The sequence below is a fragment of the Schistocerca americana genome, chromosome 2, assembly GCF_021461395.2.
Source record: "Schistocerca americana isolate TAMUIC-IGC-003095 chromosome 2, iqSchAmer2.1, whole genome shotgun sequence".
Classification (NCBI taxonomy): Eukaryota; Metazoa; Arthropoda; class Insecta; order Orthoptera; family Acrididae; genus Schistocerca; species Schistocerca americana.
The window spans coordinates 803739943-803755970 of NC_060120.1; the positions used below are offsets into that span (position 1 = coordinate 803739943).

Here is a 16028-nt window from a genome sequence, read left to right on the forward strand (position 1 = left end):
CAAAATTTCCAAACTTAATTTTGCTATTCTCTTTTATCCTTATTGTAATTTTATTGATGTTCATCTTACAACCAGTTTACAGGTAATCACTTAAGTCTTTTGCTTTCCCTGGCAAAATTAATGACAACGTCGAAACTCAATATTTTTATTTATTTCTCTGAATGTAAGTCCGTTTTCGAAATTTCTCCTTGTATTCTTTTACTGTTTTCTCTACATCAACTTTGATTAAGATGGATAAGTTACAACCACGTCTCAACCTTTTTGAGCTTCGGCATCTTTTTCATTCTCATGAATTCATAGAACAGCGTTTCTCGATTGGTTTGCGTTTTCAGACTAGAATGTCCGCAGCATTTCAGTAAAATCCATACTACTTAGCGTCACATGCTAGGTGAGAAGTTGCAAGCTTCACATATTGCTTGTTTTTTGTAATATATCTGAATGTACTGTAACTCATTCTCACAGAGCTAGTGACACACACTTAGCAGTCAAGGAGGTTGAATTTCTCTGTTGACTTAATGTTGAATGAAGAGGAATGTTCTTTCGTTGTAATGAATTGCTGTAACTCACGAAGTGGCTACAGAACACTTCAAACAATTGGCGATATTCGGCTAGAGTGAAAACTGTAGAAAATAACCGTTTCTTTCTTTGTTTGCTATTCTACAGTGTTTTCCAGATCACCACCAGTTAGGTTACGGAGTAGTTTCCTACCACAGTTTGTGTTCCTAGATCGTGCTTTTTCGTGCTCAAACCATGCGTCACAAACTACTCGACAGCGTGATGCCCGATGATTAACAAGGAGATAAGCAGGTAGGTATCTGTGCAGGCAAGAAAAATAAATCAGATCAAGAACCGACAGGTTTTCTATAGATTGTGTGAGCGTTACTCATGTATTTTCACAGGTTGAATTGCTGCAGAACTTACCCATATTTTCCCAATAGCTCCATAGATATCGAAGTCAAAAAACAGCCGCTGATCTACAAGAGCTCGCTTAGACGGGTCACTCGGGTACAGTGAATCGTCCTTCGCGTATTTCGATATTAGATACATAGCGATAGCACGGCTGTAAAAGAAAATAATAATTATTATTATTATGTGCCGAAAACAAGATGGTCATGAAATTATTAAAACAAAATGCACAGCCTGAGAATAAAAGAGATGGTATGTGATGTTAGTTCAGTGGTTACAATATCGAGTCACGTTTATAAGGAACTTGATAGTATGATGTTCCACCACCTCTGGCCTGAATCCATTCACAGATTCCGTTGGGAAGGGTGTGACAGAGTCGCTCCAGCCCCTCATGAAGCAAGCTGAGCCGCAGCTGTTGTAACTGGTCCGTAAAAGGGAAACTCCCCGTCGCATCTCCCTCACATTTAGTGGTAAGATAACCCAGCGGATAGCCTGTCAAAAACTGAACACAGTTCAAGCATGAATAGAGGAAGAAGGTGTACTGAACTGTGAAAAAGAAGCAAAATAGAAACAGTAAAAGGTCCAAGCCGGACAAGTGCAATATCAAAACAAATCTAATAGCCGCGGCCTCGTGTTTAAGTGGTTACAGTGTTGGGCTATAAACCGGACGAGCCGTGTTGAAAACTCCCTCGTGCTATCTCATTTTTCTCGGTATTATGAACTGTCCGTTGGTCATTGAAATGTTTGTTCTCTTTCGGTTGCCTTGGCAACTGTCATACGATACATTGGCTATAGAAAATGAGGTACGTGGTAAGAAAACTTTACCGTCGCAAATAAATGTGATCGACAGTGAGAGCAGGCGAGATACCAAATAGACGTCTCACCGAAATAACAAAAAAGCGGCTCTGACCTATGTCACAACGAAGGTATTTAAGAGTTTAACCTTGCAAAACGGAACGCAGCTTCAGAAACGCTAAAAACAGATGTTCTGACGGAGCGCATAGAAACTGTGTGATTGAGAAACAGTTACGTTCATTTGTTGCAGCTTATGTGACAAACTATTATGTTTTCATCATGTCCTTCGGAGCGATTACATTCACATTCAACGAACTCCTAAATCGCGCAAGGAGGTATATCTCACTCATTTACCAGGCGTACAAATTAGATGCGTCGTCAAGAGGTTCCTATGATATGACACACGTACTATCAGGAATGCTGTGTATGACACAACAGATGTGTTTTCCGCTGGAGGATTCGGGTGGCTTGCCGCCTTGTTATCAAACGGTTCCCATTCGAAAGCCATTCCCTTTCGGATGCTAATAGTCTTGCAGAATCAACTGTCATTAAAGGTCCCTGTTTGCTGTGTTGAAACGGACGTTACGCCATGACACAGACGCAAATATCAATACAGCGTGCAGCGAGGGGGGAAAAAAAAAATGCCCGAGGGAGGTTGAAACATCGCTCGCTCGCTTGGCGGTTCAACACCGTGACCACTTAATCACGACGCCGTTGCTGCTTTACGTTTCTCTGAATTACATTTCTTATCCTTGGACCGTTCAGTGTTTCTATTTTGCTTTTTTTTCACAGTTCAGTACACCTTCTTCCCGTTTTCAAGTTTGGTCTTTGTTCAGTTTTTGACGGGCTGTTCACTGAGCCCCCTTACCACTAATTCTGAGGGGAGTTTCCCTTGTTAGTACTGGCACAGGTAATGACTTGATGTCCGATCTACTTCCACACGTACTCTATCGAGGAGGGAACTGCAGATCTTTCTGCCCATGGGACTACCTCACCACCACGCAGACCGTTCGTAGAGACCCGCTCCATGTGTGAACGAGCACCGACCTGTTGTAAAACTGCAGAACGATACTGTCAAGTGAGAGGTATCACATGAGGTCGCAGGATGTTCGTGGCGTACCGATATGCTGTATAGTTTTCTTGATCTGTACGCATACGAGGGGCTAGAAGCTACACCGCTATGTCATTTCGATACACTGGGAGAATGATTTCTCTCCACAGGTCACCTCCATAATCGACGACGATGGTTACCTGGGATATAGTACAACGCAATGCCAATGCATTTGTGAAGACTCCATGCTTTCAAATTACTACACCATTGAAACACAACCGTTTGTGTTATTGTGTTAAAACATTCAACGGTGTTAAAACATTGAATGGTAATTCCCTAGTCCGACTGCTGCTTGTCTCTGAGAAGAAGTGGAGGATAACACGGAACGACGCGGTGAATCCATTACGTATTCTCTGATACGAGGCGCGTATGTGGTGACAATTTGCCTGGTACACGAAAACATAGTGATGTTAACGCATACAGAACGCTTTAAGCAGCTACATTAAACACTTACGGAAGCCCAACATTCTGCCTCACAGGCTATACACAATAGTATTGGTAAGTAAATAGTGCTGTTAATCAAAATAATGAAAACAATATTAGCGTTTAATGAGCCGTAGACGTCAACGTTATTGCTGCAAGAAATCAAGTATGTGAAAAAATTCGGTCATGGACAAGTTCAAAGAAATTCACCCAGTATGACGTCAGGTGTTCACATTAATGATTCTTCCAGATTTAGTGGCACATTGAGACCGTAAAATGTTTCTACCTCATATTTTGTTGTTCTACAGACAGAATTTTGTCACAATCTTCAAAGGACACCACACTACCACGAACTACAAATCTTCCAGTGAAGTCTCTTTTGTAATGTTAAGGCTCACGAATTCCTCAGTCAGTCTTGTGACAGAACGTGGGTGATCGAATCTTTTCAAATATCATCCCTTCAGTAGCATCCTTGACATATTAGTTTCACTCTGACTACAGCTTCAGAACGCGCCTCAAGGGTAAGTGGTGGTGGGCAACATTTAACCAGTCACGCGACTGAACGACTGATAACAAAAAGAAATTAATTTTGTGCCAGATACCACAGAATAATTTCTTTCATACATATACGTATTTACATTTGGCATACCTTATAACGGGCGATTATCTCGCAATACAGCTACAAGAGGCATAAAAACACATTACGATCATAATATACAAAGAACGTGACGGTCATGATCGACGTTCTGAAAGACAGATAAATTTCCGAATCTTTTGTACGGTGAATACTATAGGAAAGATGTTAAAAAATTTGTAATGTTAAACAGTAAACATTTCGTAAATATTCTGTAAATCATAGCCTGTGCATCTAAGTCACTGACAATATACGAAAATACAGTTGCCAAGTACGAAAAAAAAGTAAAGAGTTTCAGAAATTTTTAGTACAATAGTACTGAATGTGATAAAATCAGCAAAGAAATTTAGAATTAAACATTAATTTATAAAATTCATTACCTTGTCCTAGATTAAGTGTGGAACATTACAAGCAGATTAGGTACATAGCTGGGTGATGGAGCTCATACACGGCTTGCATTTGCATTACCTTTCGTTCAAAGAGGTGCCAAAAAGAGAAGAAGGGGCGTTATAAACGGAGAATTATCTTACTAGAAATGAAGCACGGCTGTTAGAATTATGAAACGACATGCACAAACATAAAGTCAGAAAAGTCCGAACTGCGAAGAGTACAAGCAACGATTTGAACTATAGACGCCAAGACTATGCGGTTAATATTACACGCTATTGAAGGAGAACAAAGACACCAAATGTAAGTGTTGGTAAGTATTTTCGAAAGGTATTTGTCTACAATGTAGCTGTAAATGAGAGTGAAACTTGTGGAATAAGCAGGAACGGCAAGAAGAGAACAGACGCTATTGAAATGTGGTGCAACAGAAGAAGGCTAAATCATAATGTATAGGTTAACAAATAAATGTGTACTGAACTGACTGGCGAGGGAAGTATTTTACGGCAGAACGTAATTATTAAAGGGGATTCTGAGGCATCAACGAATAGTAAACATGGTTCAGAGAGAAGTTTGGCGTATAAGATTTGTAGAGAGAGCAAGATTCTCTACAGCAAGCAGGTCGTAGTGGATCTAGGCTGCAATAGTTCTGCAGAGACGAAGAGGCTTGCACACGAGAGATGAAGACTGTAGTCCAGGGATTAGTACTCAAGAGAGATGGCGTTTCACTTTATATACCTTCAGTTTATAATTAGTCATTCGACGCACTAAACTGGCAACCGTAAACAAGAGACTTGATTTCAGGCGTGATCGTGTTATAGGTTACCGCACTCTAGCACTGTGCAGTTCTTGTACGAAGGGCACTAAGTAGTGCAAAATGTACACCCAGGCCTTGTAGTCCGTAAAAAAAAACCTTAATTATGTACATAGACTGTACATCCATAGCGCGAATATAAAATCTAAGACTTATATCTGTTATCGACATTGAAATAGGCATAGAATACCAAGACTGTTGGGAATGTTTTAAAACTGAAGTCGACTAGCAAATGAGAAAAGAAATATTTTTTGTGTGATGTGATAACAAATGAATGCTTTTTCCACTTTACTTGTAATGTGAAATCTGGTTTCTTGCCAGATTTTATGGTTCTAGTCAACGGAAAATATCCTACAGGTTTTGATAATTGAGTTTGCGAGTATCAAAACATGTAACATATACAGCCGTATCTTTTTATTGTATAGACTTCGGAGCTTACGTTTATTACACTGACAAGAGAACTGAGATTTTAGTACATGACACAAATTTCAAGTTGAACCGTCCGTCGATCAGTTCCTGAGAAAGACTGATGGACGGACAGGCAGTCAGATAACAAATGACAATTTTCTGGGGGGAGGGGGGAATGTAATTATAAATTAATAAGTCGGTTTTTTCCTGTGGTTGTATTGTGAAACTTTGCTTCTTGCAAAATTTAATGATTCCGAGGCAATAGGAAATACCCCATAGGTTTTGATGAGTGAGTTTGCGAGTATCAAAATATATGACATAAATGACCGTGCCTGACTACGAAGCTTCATTTATTTACACCGTCATGGGACCGTAGACATATATTTCGACTTGATACATCTACCCTCCCCCGAGGAAAAGCATTTTTAGCAGTCGGTTAGACAGGCAAGCGGACAGACGCACAACAAAGTTACCCTCTAGGGTTTTCGATTTTACCGATTGAGATTAGGAATTCCAAAAATGAAAACATAGACGAACTTTGAAGCCTGTTGAGAGAAAAATATAACAAAACATCCTTACAGTGTAGCACAGCCAAAGAGGCTGTATATGAATAATTAATTCGTTTTTCCGATCTGGGTAGGCAAAAGCATACACTATAAGAAAGTCTCAGCGACAAAGTGGTTTCCTCAGTGGTTGGAGAGAACTATATCATCTGTCTTATAATCTGAAGAAGGCCGATGACGGCCGAAATAGGGAATCTGGAACTTAAATTGTTATGACTGTGTCGAACAAATTATTTACTTTTAAAATAATCATTTGAACAATTACTGGCTTTTCTTTTATGACTGAAACGTCCCTTTTTTTCAATAGACACGACACTAGTCCCAGACTGTTGAATGTCCTTACTAGCGAGTTCGCCATTGCTAATCCTTCCCCGTGTGTTATAAGATTATGTTTGCACTAACCTTTCAGCAAGAATTAAACCGTTGTCGTCCAGCGTCGGAATTGTGCGCTGCGGGTTTTTCTGAAACAACATAGAGCACATAACTATGGCATTGCACATCGTGTTACCCTAGAGGATATCATTTCATCTGAATTACCCATTTACACATTATTTTTCTTTAAGATAACAACGCAATGCACATCGTTTAAGAAATTATTAAGGAAAGTACAGAAAATACATAAAAATCTTCTAACGAAGATTTAACGAGAAATCGAAAGCTAAAGAAACACTGGCTAGAAAATCCGTCTAGTGCAGTACTTAGCCGTTTAATTACAACGACCTTCTACAGAATTGGGTAATGAAAGATGTCATGTTTTCTGATTAGGTTGTATTAGTAATTACGCTTCGCTGCTTATAACCTAATGACTTCATGTAATTAGAGTACATTTCCATAAATCTTGTTGTACTTTTGTTGATATCCGTCTTGCAACCTCCTTTCAAGACTATTAGTTCCGTTCAACTGCTAACCCAGCTCATTGGCTGTTGTATCGGTCAATGTTACTACGTCGCCAGAAAACCATGATTTCCTTAGTTTTTCTCCCTGTATGCAGTTCATAAACTACATTGTGGCCACTGTACACATGTGCCCCGGGAAATATTTAAAATGTGTTTTCGAAATCTCTTACTTGTATATAATGATTCTGAAACTTCCCAATGTCTTCAGGTCTCTCACAAGTACACAGCCTATTAATTCATAAACCATGTGATGGCAGTGATAAAATTGTGATACATGCACTAAGCTAGCAGGTGGCCTCGCTTTTCATACCTCTTCTCAGTTCTATTTTCTTATACACCCATGAAAATTAAATTTTCGTCTCCTTTATTCGTCTTCATTTATCTCATGATTGTCGTGGTCTTCTGCCCAAAGACTTGTTTGATGCAGCTTTATAAACTACTCTATACTCTGCAAGCCTCTTCATCCCCAAATAACTACTGCAACCTACATATATTTGAACCTGATTACTATTTTCGACTCTTGCTGTTTCTATTTTTAGGATGCGAGGTACGTCAATTATGCAAAACACCGTTTTCTCCCACTACCCAAACATGTTTCAGCACCACTGTACCATCATCAGTGGGTTTCCGTTTTACTTATTCTGCAATGTGAATATTTTTATTAAATGATTACAAAATTATGTGGATATTTAGGTCAAACAATAGTTCGTTTCTTTTGGTGAATACCTTTACACTCGGTGTGCATGATTATTCCAGGCCATTTGTGTATATACTGTTTGTATAAAGCGTTTTTGTACTTATTTGCTGCGCTTAGCTTTTAAATAGTTTTTCTGGGGAAACCTAGCGTAGTTTTCGCGTCTCGTATTTCAGTGAGTGTTTCTTGATTATCAGAGTAGCTCATCAGAAGATTATCTTGGGAATTTGTCACCGTATAGAGTAGGGTAAACATAGTCATGTGTAGGGACTGTGGTTGTTGTGAGCGGACGCAAGGAGAATTGGCCACTCTTCGGGGGCAGGTGGAGGCTTTGTCTGTTAGGCTCATCGAGCTCGAGGCGCAGGCGTCGGCTCGTAGTGGCGTTGGGGCAACTGTGGTGAGACCTATGCCTACTTCGGTGGCCTTGGAATCACATGGAACCCCTGATGTCGCTGCGTCTTCCGGCAGTGAGCATCTTACCGGTCAGCCATCACTCCAGGGTGAATGGCGGACAGTGGTGGGCTCGCGCGTGCCTGGCCGAAAGGCGAAGGTGGGATCTGGCCGCGTGGCAGCTGCCTTACCCCTTTCCAACAGGTACGGGGTGCTTCCTAGTGGTGATGACATCGTTTCCGAGCCACCACAGGATGCCTCGCCTGTTGGGCCAGTGGCCGATTCTCCGGCAAGGTCCCGACAGTCACAGAGGGCGGGCCTATTAGTTATAGGGAGCTCCAACGTTAGGCGGGTTATGGAGCCCCTCAGGAAAATAGCGGGTAGGTCGGGGAAGAATGCCAGTGTGCACTCGGTGTGCTTGCCGGGGGGTCTCGTCCGTAATGTGGAGGAGGCCCTTCCGGCAGCTATTGAACGCACTGGGTGTGACCGGCTGCAGATAGTAGCACATGTCGGAACGAATGACGCCTGCCGCTTGGGTTCTGAGGCCATCCTTGGTTCCTTCCGGCGGCTGGCTGATTTGGTGATGACAACCAGCATCGCACGCGGAGTGCAAGCTGAGCTTAATATCTGCAGCATAGTGCCCAGAGTCGATCGCGGTCCTCTGGTTTGGAGCCGTGTGGAGGGTCTAAACCAGAGGCTCAGACGACTCTGCGACTATAATGGTTGCAAATTCATCGACCTCCGTTATTGGGTGGAGAACTGTAGGGCCCCCCTAGACAGGTCAGGCGTGCACTACACACCGGAAGCAGCTACTAGGGTAGCAGAGTACGTGTGGCGTGCACACGGGGGTTTTTTAGGTTAGAGGGACCCCCCCTTGGGCGAAACGATAAAATACCTGACGGCTTACCAGAGAGGACATTATCATCGTTGATAAAGAACGTCCGTCCTCAGAGACCAAAAACAGGAAAAGTTAACGTAATATTGGTAAACTGCAGGAGTATCCAGGGCAAGGTTCCTGAATTAGTATCTCTTATTGAAGGAAATAGTGCGCATATAGTATTAGGAACGGAAAGTTGGTTAAAACCGGAAGTGAACAGTAACGAAATCCTAGACACAGAATGGAATATATACCGCAAGGATAGGATAAACGCCAGTGGTGGAGGAGTATTTATAGCAGTAAAGAATTCAATAATATCCAGTGAAGTTATTAGCGAATGCGAATGTGAAATAATCTGGGTTAAGTTAAGTATCAAAGGTGGGTCAGATATGATAGTCGGATGCTTCTATAGACCACCTGCATCAGCAACCGTAGTAGTTGAGCGCCTCAGAGAGAACCTGCAGAACGTCGTGAAGAAGTTTCGTGATCATACTATTGTAATAGGGGGAGACTTCAATCTACCAGGTATAGAATGGGATAGTCACACAATCAGAACTGGAGCCAGGGACAGAGACTCTTGTGACATTATCCTGACTGCCTTGTCCGAGAATTACTTCGAGCAGATAGTTAGAGAACCAACTCGTGAAGCTAACGTTTTAGACCTCATAGCAACAAATAGACCGGAACTTTTCGACTCCGTGAATGTAGAAGAGGGTATCAGTGATCATAAGTCAGTGGTTGCATCAATGACTACAAGTGTAATAAGAAATGCCAAGAAAGGAAGGAAAATATATTTGCTTAACAAGAGTGATAGGGCACAAATCGCAGAATATCTGAGTGACCACCATCAAACGTTCATTTCTGAGGAAGAGGATGTGGAACAAAAATGGAAAAAATTCAGAAACATCGTCCAGTACGCCTTAGATAAGTTCGTACCGACTAAGGTCCAAAGCGAGGGGAAAGATCCACCGTGGTATAACAATCATGTACGAAAGGTACTACGGAAACAAAGAAAGCTTCATCATAGGTTTAAGAGTAGTCGAATCATAGCTGATAAGGAAAAGCTGAACGAAGCGAAAAAGAGCGTAAAGAGAGCAATGAGAGAAGCATTCAACGAATTCGAACATAAAACATTGGCAAACAATCTAAACAAGAACCCTAAAAAGTTTTGGTCATATGTAAAATCGGTAAGCGGATCTAAATCCCCTATTCAGTCACTCGTTGACCACGATGGCACCGAAACAGAGGACGACCGAAGAAAGGCAGAAATACTGAATTCAGTGTTCCGAAACTGTTTCACTGCGGAAAATCGTAACACGGTCCCTGACTTCAGCCGTCGCACGGACGCCAAAATGGAAAATATTGAAATAAACGATATCGGAATTGAAAAACAACTGCTATCACTTAGTAGCGGAAAAGCATCCGGACCAGACGAGATACCCTTAAGATTCTACAGTGATTATGCTAAAGAACTTGCCCCCTTTCTATCAGCAATTTATCGTAGATCGCTGGAAGAACGTAAAGTACCTAGCGACTGGAAGAAAGCGCAGGTCGTTCCCATTTTCAAGAAGGGTCATAAATCAGATGCGAATAATTATAGGCCTATTTCGCTTACGTCAATCTGTTGTAGAATAATGGAACATGTTTTGTGTTCTCGTATTATGACGTTCTTAGATAATACAAATCTCCTTCATCATAACCAACATGGCTTCCGCAAACAGAGATCATGTGAAACTCAGCTCGCCCTATTTGCCCAAGAAATTCACAGTGCCGTAGACACTGGCGAGCAGATTGATGCCGTATTCCTGGACTTCAGGAAGGCATTTGATACGGTTCCGCACTTACGTTTAGTGAAAAAAATACGAGCTTACGGAATATCGGACCAGGTTTGTGATTGGATTCAGGATTTCCTAGAAGAAAGAACACAACATGTCATTCTTAACGGTTCAAAATCTGCAGATGTAGAGGTAATTTCGGGAGTACCGCAGGGAAGCGTGATAGGACCTTTATTGTTTACAATATACATAAATGACTTAGTTGACAACATCGGTAGCTCCGTGAGGCTATTTGCAGATGACACGGTTGTCTACAAGAAAGTAGCAACATCAGAAGACTCGTACGTACTCCAGGAGGACCTGCAGAGGATTAATGCATGGTGCGACAGCTGGCAGCTTTCCCTAAGCGTAGATAAATGTAATATAATGCGCATACATAGGGGCAGAAATCCATTCCAGTACGATTATAGCATAGGTGGTAAATCATTGGAAGCGGTAACGACCGTAAAATACTTAGGAGTTACTATCCGGAGCGATCTGAAGTGGAATGATCACATAAAACAAATAGTGGGAAAAGCAGGCGCCAGGTTGAGATTCATAGGAAGAATTCTAAGAAAATGTGACTCATCGACGAAAGAAGTAGCTTACAAAACGCTTGTTCGTCCGATTCTTGAGTATTGCTCATCAGTATGGGACCCTTACCAGGTTGGATTAATAGAAGAGATAGACATGATCCAGCGAAAAGCAGCGCGATTCGTCATGGGGACATTTAGTCAGCGCGAGAGCGTTACGGAGATGCTGAACAAGCTCCAGTGGCGGACACTTCAAGAAAGGCGTTACGCAATACGGAGAGGTTTATTATCGAAATTACGAGAGAGCACATTCCGGGAAGAGATGGGCAACATATTACTACCGCCCACATATATCTCGCGTAATGATCACAACGAAAAGATCCGAGAAATTAGAGCAAATACGGAGACTTACAAGCAGTCGTTCTTCCCACGCACAATTCGTGAATGGAACAGGGAAGGGGGGATCAGATAGTGGTACAATAAGTACCCTCCGCCACACACCGTAAGGTGGCTCGCGGAGTATAGATGTAGATGTAGATGTAGATAAGTAGCTTGTCATCTGCAACCAAACGATGCTGATGAGAAATTTTGTTGGGAGTTAACCTATCATTTAAAATGTAATTTAATTTGTCGCGATATTTCGCGGCTATATTCGTTCTTACTTACGTTTTCGTGAGTCAAGCCCTTTTATTCTCAGCATCATGGTCAGGTTTTGTGACTCATACGTAAATATAACACGTATTTTCACAAATAAGGTCGTTAAAGCACTTTATACTTCACCAACACACAGTGTAATTGTGGTTGATGTGTGTCACAGCCCAGTCAGTGTTCATTTGTTCACCAGAGAGTTCGGCTCCAAATTTGAATTTTCCTTACATTTTATCTGAATGTGTGTGTGCGTGCGTGTGTGTTTTCTGTACGCTTATTAGTTGTTTGTGTCGTCTTTTACATTGTGTTCCTTTTGTGTGTAAATCGTGAGTGTTTGCAGATTGTAGTGTATCCATTTTTCGTGTACGTGTGTGTGTGTGTGTGTGTGTGTGTGTGTGTGTGTGTGTGTGTGTGTGTGTGTCTGAGTGTGTGTGTTTTTGTGCGTGGGTAGAGTTTACCAGTTTGTGTTGCCTTTTTTGTAAGGTTCCTTTAATTTGTTAAATGGTGTTCCCTTGCAGAGTGTAGTGTATTCATTTATGACCTGTTTTTCTTCTGCTATTACCTTCTGTATGTGGAAGTTTTCCTCAGTAGTCAGTTTTCTGTATAGGCTGTGGGTGGGTTTTAGTATTCTTAAGTCTGTTTCTATCGTAGTTGGGTGGTGATTGTGGGCTATAAGGTGGTCAGAAAATGTGCTATGAGAGCTGTTGCATTTTAAAGCTCTGAGATGTTCTGAATATTTGGTTTTGTAGTTTCTGCATGTTTGTCCTATGTACAATGACTGGCAAGTGTTGCATGTGGGTTCACATATCCCTGAACTTTTAAATTTATCCATGGGTGTTTCTTGTGTTCTGATCTTTTTCTGTGTTGTGTTCTCTGTCCTTTATCCTAAAATGTTCCAATGTGTGTGAAATCTTATGGGACTTAAGTGCTAAGGTCATCAGTCCCTAAGCTTACACACTACTTAACCTAAATTATCCTAAGGACAAACACACACACCCATGCCTGAGGGAGGACTCGAACCTCCGCCGGGATCAGCCGCACAGTCCATGACTGCAGCGCCTCAGACCGTTCGGCTAATCCCGCGCGGCTGTCCTGTATCCTATTACGAGTCCCTGTTTCTATAATATGTTGTCTATTCTGTGAACAATGTTCATGTTGTAGGTTAGTCTGTGCCATTTCGTTCTGTGTGTGTGTTGTTGCTCGGTTGTGTCTTGTGTGTAGTCATTGTTTGTTCAAAAAAATGGCTGTGAGCACTATGGGACTTAACAGCTGAGATCATTAGTCCCCCAGATCTTAGAACTACTTAAACCTAACTAACCTAAGGACATCACACACATCCAAGCCCGAGGCAGGATTCGAACCTGCGACTGTAGCGGTCGCGCGGTTCCAGAGTGAAGCGCCTAGAACCGCTCGGATGCTCCGGCCGGCAGTCGTTGTCTGTGTTTCGTGTTGTTCTGTGTTGGGTTAGGATTTGTGTCTGTGTGGTATGTTCATTTTTGTACTGTTCACATATTTTTTTGATTTAACGTGTCTACCATATGGGTATCATAAAGATTTTCTACTGCTATTTGTTTTATGTGTTTAGTTCTTGTGTGTAGTTCTGTTTGTTCGTGGGAGTTCTGTTTAATATGGTGGACCTCACATCCTACAATTTTAATTGCAAACACGGTAGACACAAGGAACTGCAAATCCAAATGGTGAATAACTTGCGGTTTTTTCTCTACTCCCCGATCTTCCTTCCATTAATACATCGATGATTCTCTGTGTCCCATCAACTGACGCCTCGTTTAGTCAAGTTACGTCATAAATTGCTTATCTCCGCAATTCTGTTCAGCAATTCATCATTAGATACGTTATCTAACTATGTATTCCTCTGCATTCTTCGGTACCATCAAGTTTCAAAAGCTTCTGTTCCGTATTTTCTGATCTGCTTATCGTCCACGATTCACTTTCAAGCGAGGCTACATTTCACACAAATTCCTTCAGAAAAGACTTCCCAACATTTAAATCTATATTTTGTTTTAACAAATCTCTCTTCTTTAGAAATGCTTTGCTTTCCATTGTCGGTATACATTTTATATCCCCTCTGCTTCGGCCATCGTCAAAAATATCAAACTCAATATAGTACTTTTAGTGTCTCAGTCCCCCAGCATCAACTGATTTAATTAGAGCACATCCAATTGGCCTTATTTTACTTTTGCCCAAGCTAATTTTGTATTCTCCTTTCCAGACTCTAGCCAATGGGTTCAACAACCTTTGTAAGGTAGGAGACGAGGTACTGGCGTAATTAAAACTGTGAGGGCGGGTCGTGAGTCGTACTTGGGTAGCTCAGATGGTAGAGCACTTCTCCTCCAAAGGCAAAGCTCCCGATTTCGAGTCTCGGTCCAGCTCACAGTTTCAATCCGAGAGGAAGTTTCACTCTTCCAACTAATTTGCCACCTCTGATAGAATTAGAATGTCATTTGCAAATCTCAAAGTTTTTATTTCTTTTCCCTGAGCTTTAGTTCCCTCTCCAAAATTTTCTAACTGCGTGCTCAGCGTGCAGATTGAATAACATCGCGAATAGCCTACAACCTTGAGTCACTCTCTTCTCAACTACTGCTTCTCTTTCATGTCATCGATTCTTACAATTGCAGTCCGTTTTCTATACAATTGTATGTAACCTTCCGCTCCCTGAATTTTAACCCCACTAACTTCATAATTTAGAAGATCGTATTCCTGTCAACATTTTAAAAAGCTTTTTCTAGGTCTAAAAATGCTATAAACGTAAATTTGTCTTCCTACTCGTATAACCTAGCTTATAAGTTAAGTCACTGAACCATTAGTGTCTTGCTTGTTCCTATATTTCTGTGGAATCCAAACTGATCTTCGTCGATGTCGGCTTGTACCTGTTTAACCATTCTTTGGGAAATAATTCGCGTCAGTATTTTGCAACCAGCTATTAAACTAATAGTAATATTCAAACCAGACAGCATCTGCGTCTTTTGGAATTGGAATTATCACATTCTTCTTGACGTTTGAAGTTATTTCGTCTGTGTCATGCATCTTGGATACCAGTGAAATAGCTTTGTCATGGCTCTCTCACGCTAAGATACCAGTAGATCTGCCGGCCGCTGTGGCGGAGCGGTTCTGGCGCTTCAGTCCGGAACCGCGCTGCTGCTACGGTCGCAAGTTCGAATCCTGCCTCGGTCATGGACATGTGTGATGTCCTTGGGTTAGTTAGATTTAAGTAGTTTTACGCTAGGGGACTAATGATATCAGATATTAAGTCCCATAGTGCTTAGAGCCATTTGAACCATTTTAACCAGTAGATCTGATCGTAAGCCTTTTGCAGGGGCCTTGTTCCAAATTTGGCCTTCCAGAGCTCTGCCAAATTCTTCTCACAGTTACATATCTCCCATCTCATCTTTATCTACTTCTTCTTGCCTTCAAGTACATTTTCCTTATATAACCATTATGTATATTCCTTTCGGCTTTGCCTTACTTGCTCAGTACTGCCTTTCCATCTGAGCTCCTGGCATTCATACAGCTGCTTCTCTTTTCTCCACATGTCACTTTAACGTTCCTACAGGTACTGTCTACTGTTCCCATATTGGTGGTATGTATTTCTTTCACAGCGATGTATACTTCTAAGACCTTACATCTCTCCTATTGTCAGTCCTGCATTGCCAGTTTGCACTACCTGTCAGTCTCATTTTTTGACCACTGTATTCCTTTTCGCCGAAATCATTAGCTAAATTTCTCTTCTCCTTTCATCAGTTTTATTTGCCGCGTGGTCTAGGGCACCTTGTCACGGTCCGTGCGGCTCTCCCGTCGGAGATTCGAGTCCTGCTTCGGGCATGGGTGTGTGTTGTCCACTGCGTAAGTTAGTTTAAGTTACACTAACTAGTGTGTAGGCTTAGGGAACGATGACCTCAGCAGTTTGGTCCCGTAAGACCTTACCACAAATTTACAATTAGTTATATTTTATATCTCTTGCGATATGCAAGGATTTCCACTAGGTCTTTCTTCTAGTCTATCTAATCCCCAGCTGCCTTCACTATTTTGTCTCTCAAAGCTAATTATTCGTCTTCTACTGTATTCCTTTCCGCTGTTATAGTCAGTGGTTGTCTACTGCTCTGCTTGGAACTCTAAACGA

The 16028-nt window shown here is 41.6% G+C and overlaps 1 protein-coding gene across 1 annotated transcript in view; it reads right to left on the minus strand.

Moving 5' to 3' along the window:
• Positions 1-16028, minus strand: part of LOC124595730 (glutathione S-transferase D6-like) — a 35850-nt gene that overhangs the window by 7154 nt on the left and 12668 nt on the right. The window contains exons 3-4 of the mRNA XM_047134601.1: positions 6441-6499; positions 922-1060 (exon numbers count right to left, since the gene is read on the minus strand). Coding sequence (XP_046990557.1) covers positions 922-1060; positions 6441-6499 — 198 coding nt within the window. The remainder of the gene's footprint in view (positions 1-921; positions 1061-6440; positions 6500-16028) is intronic.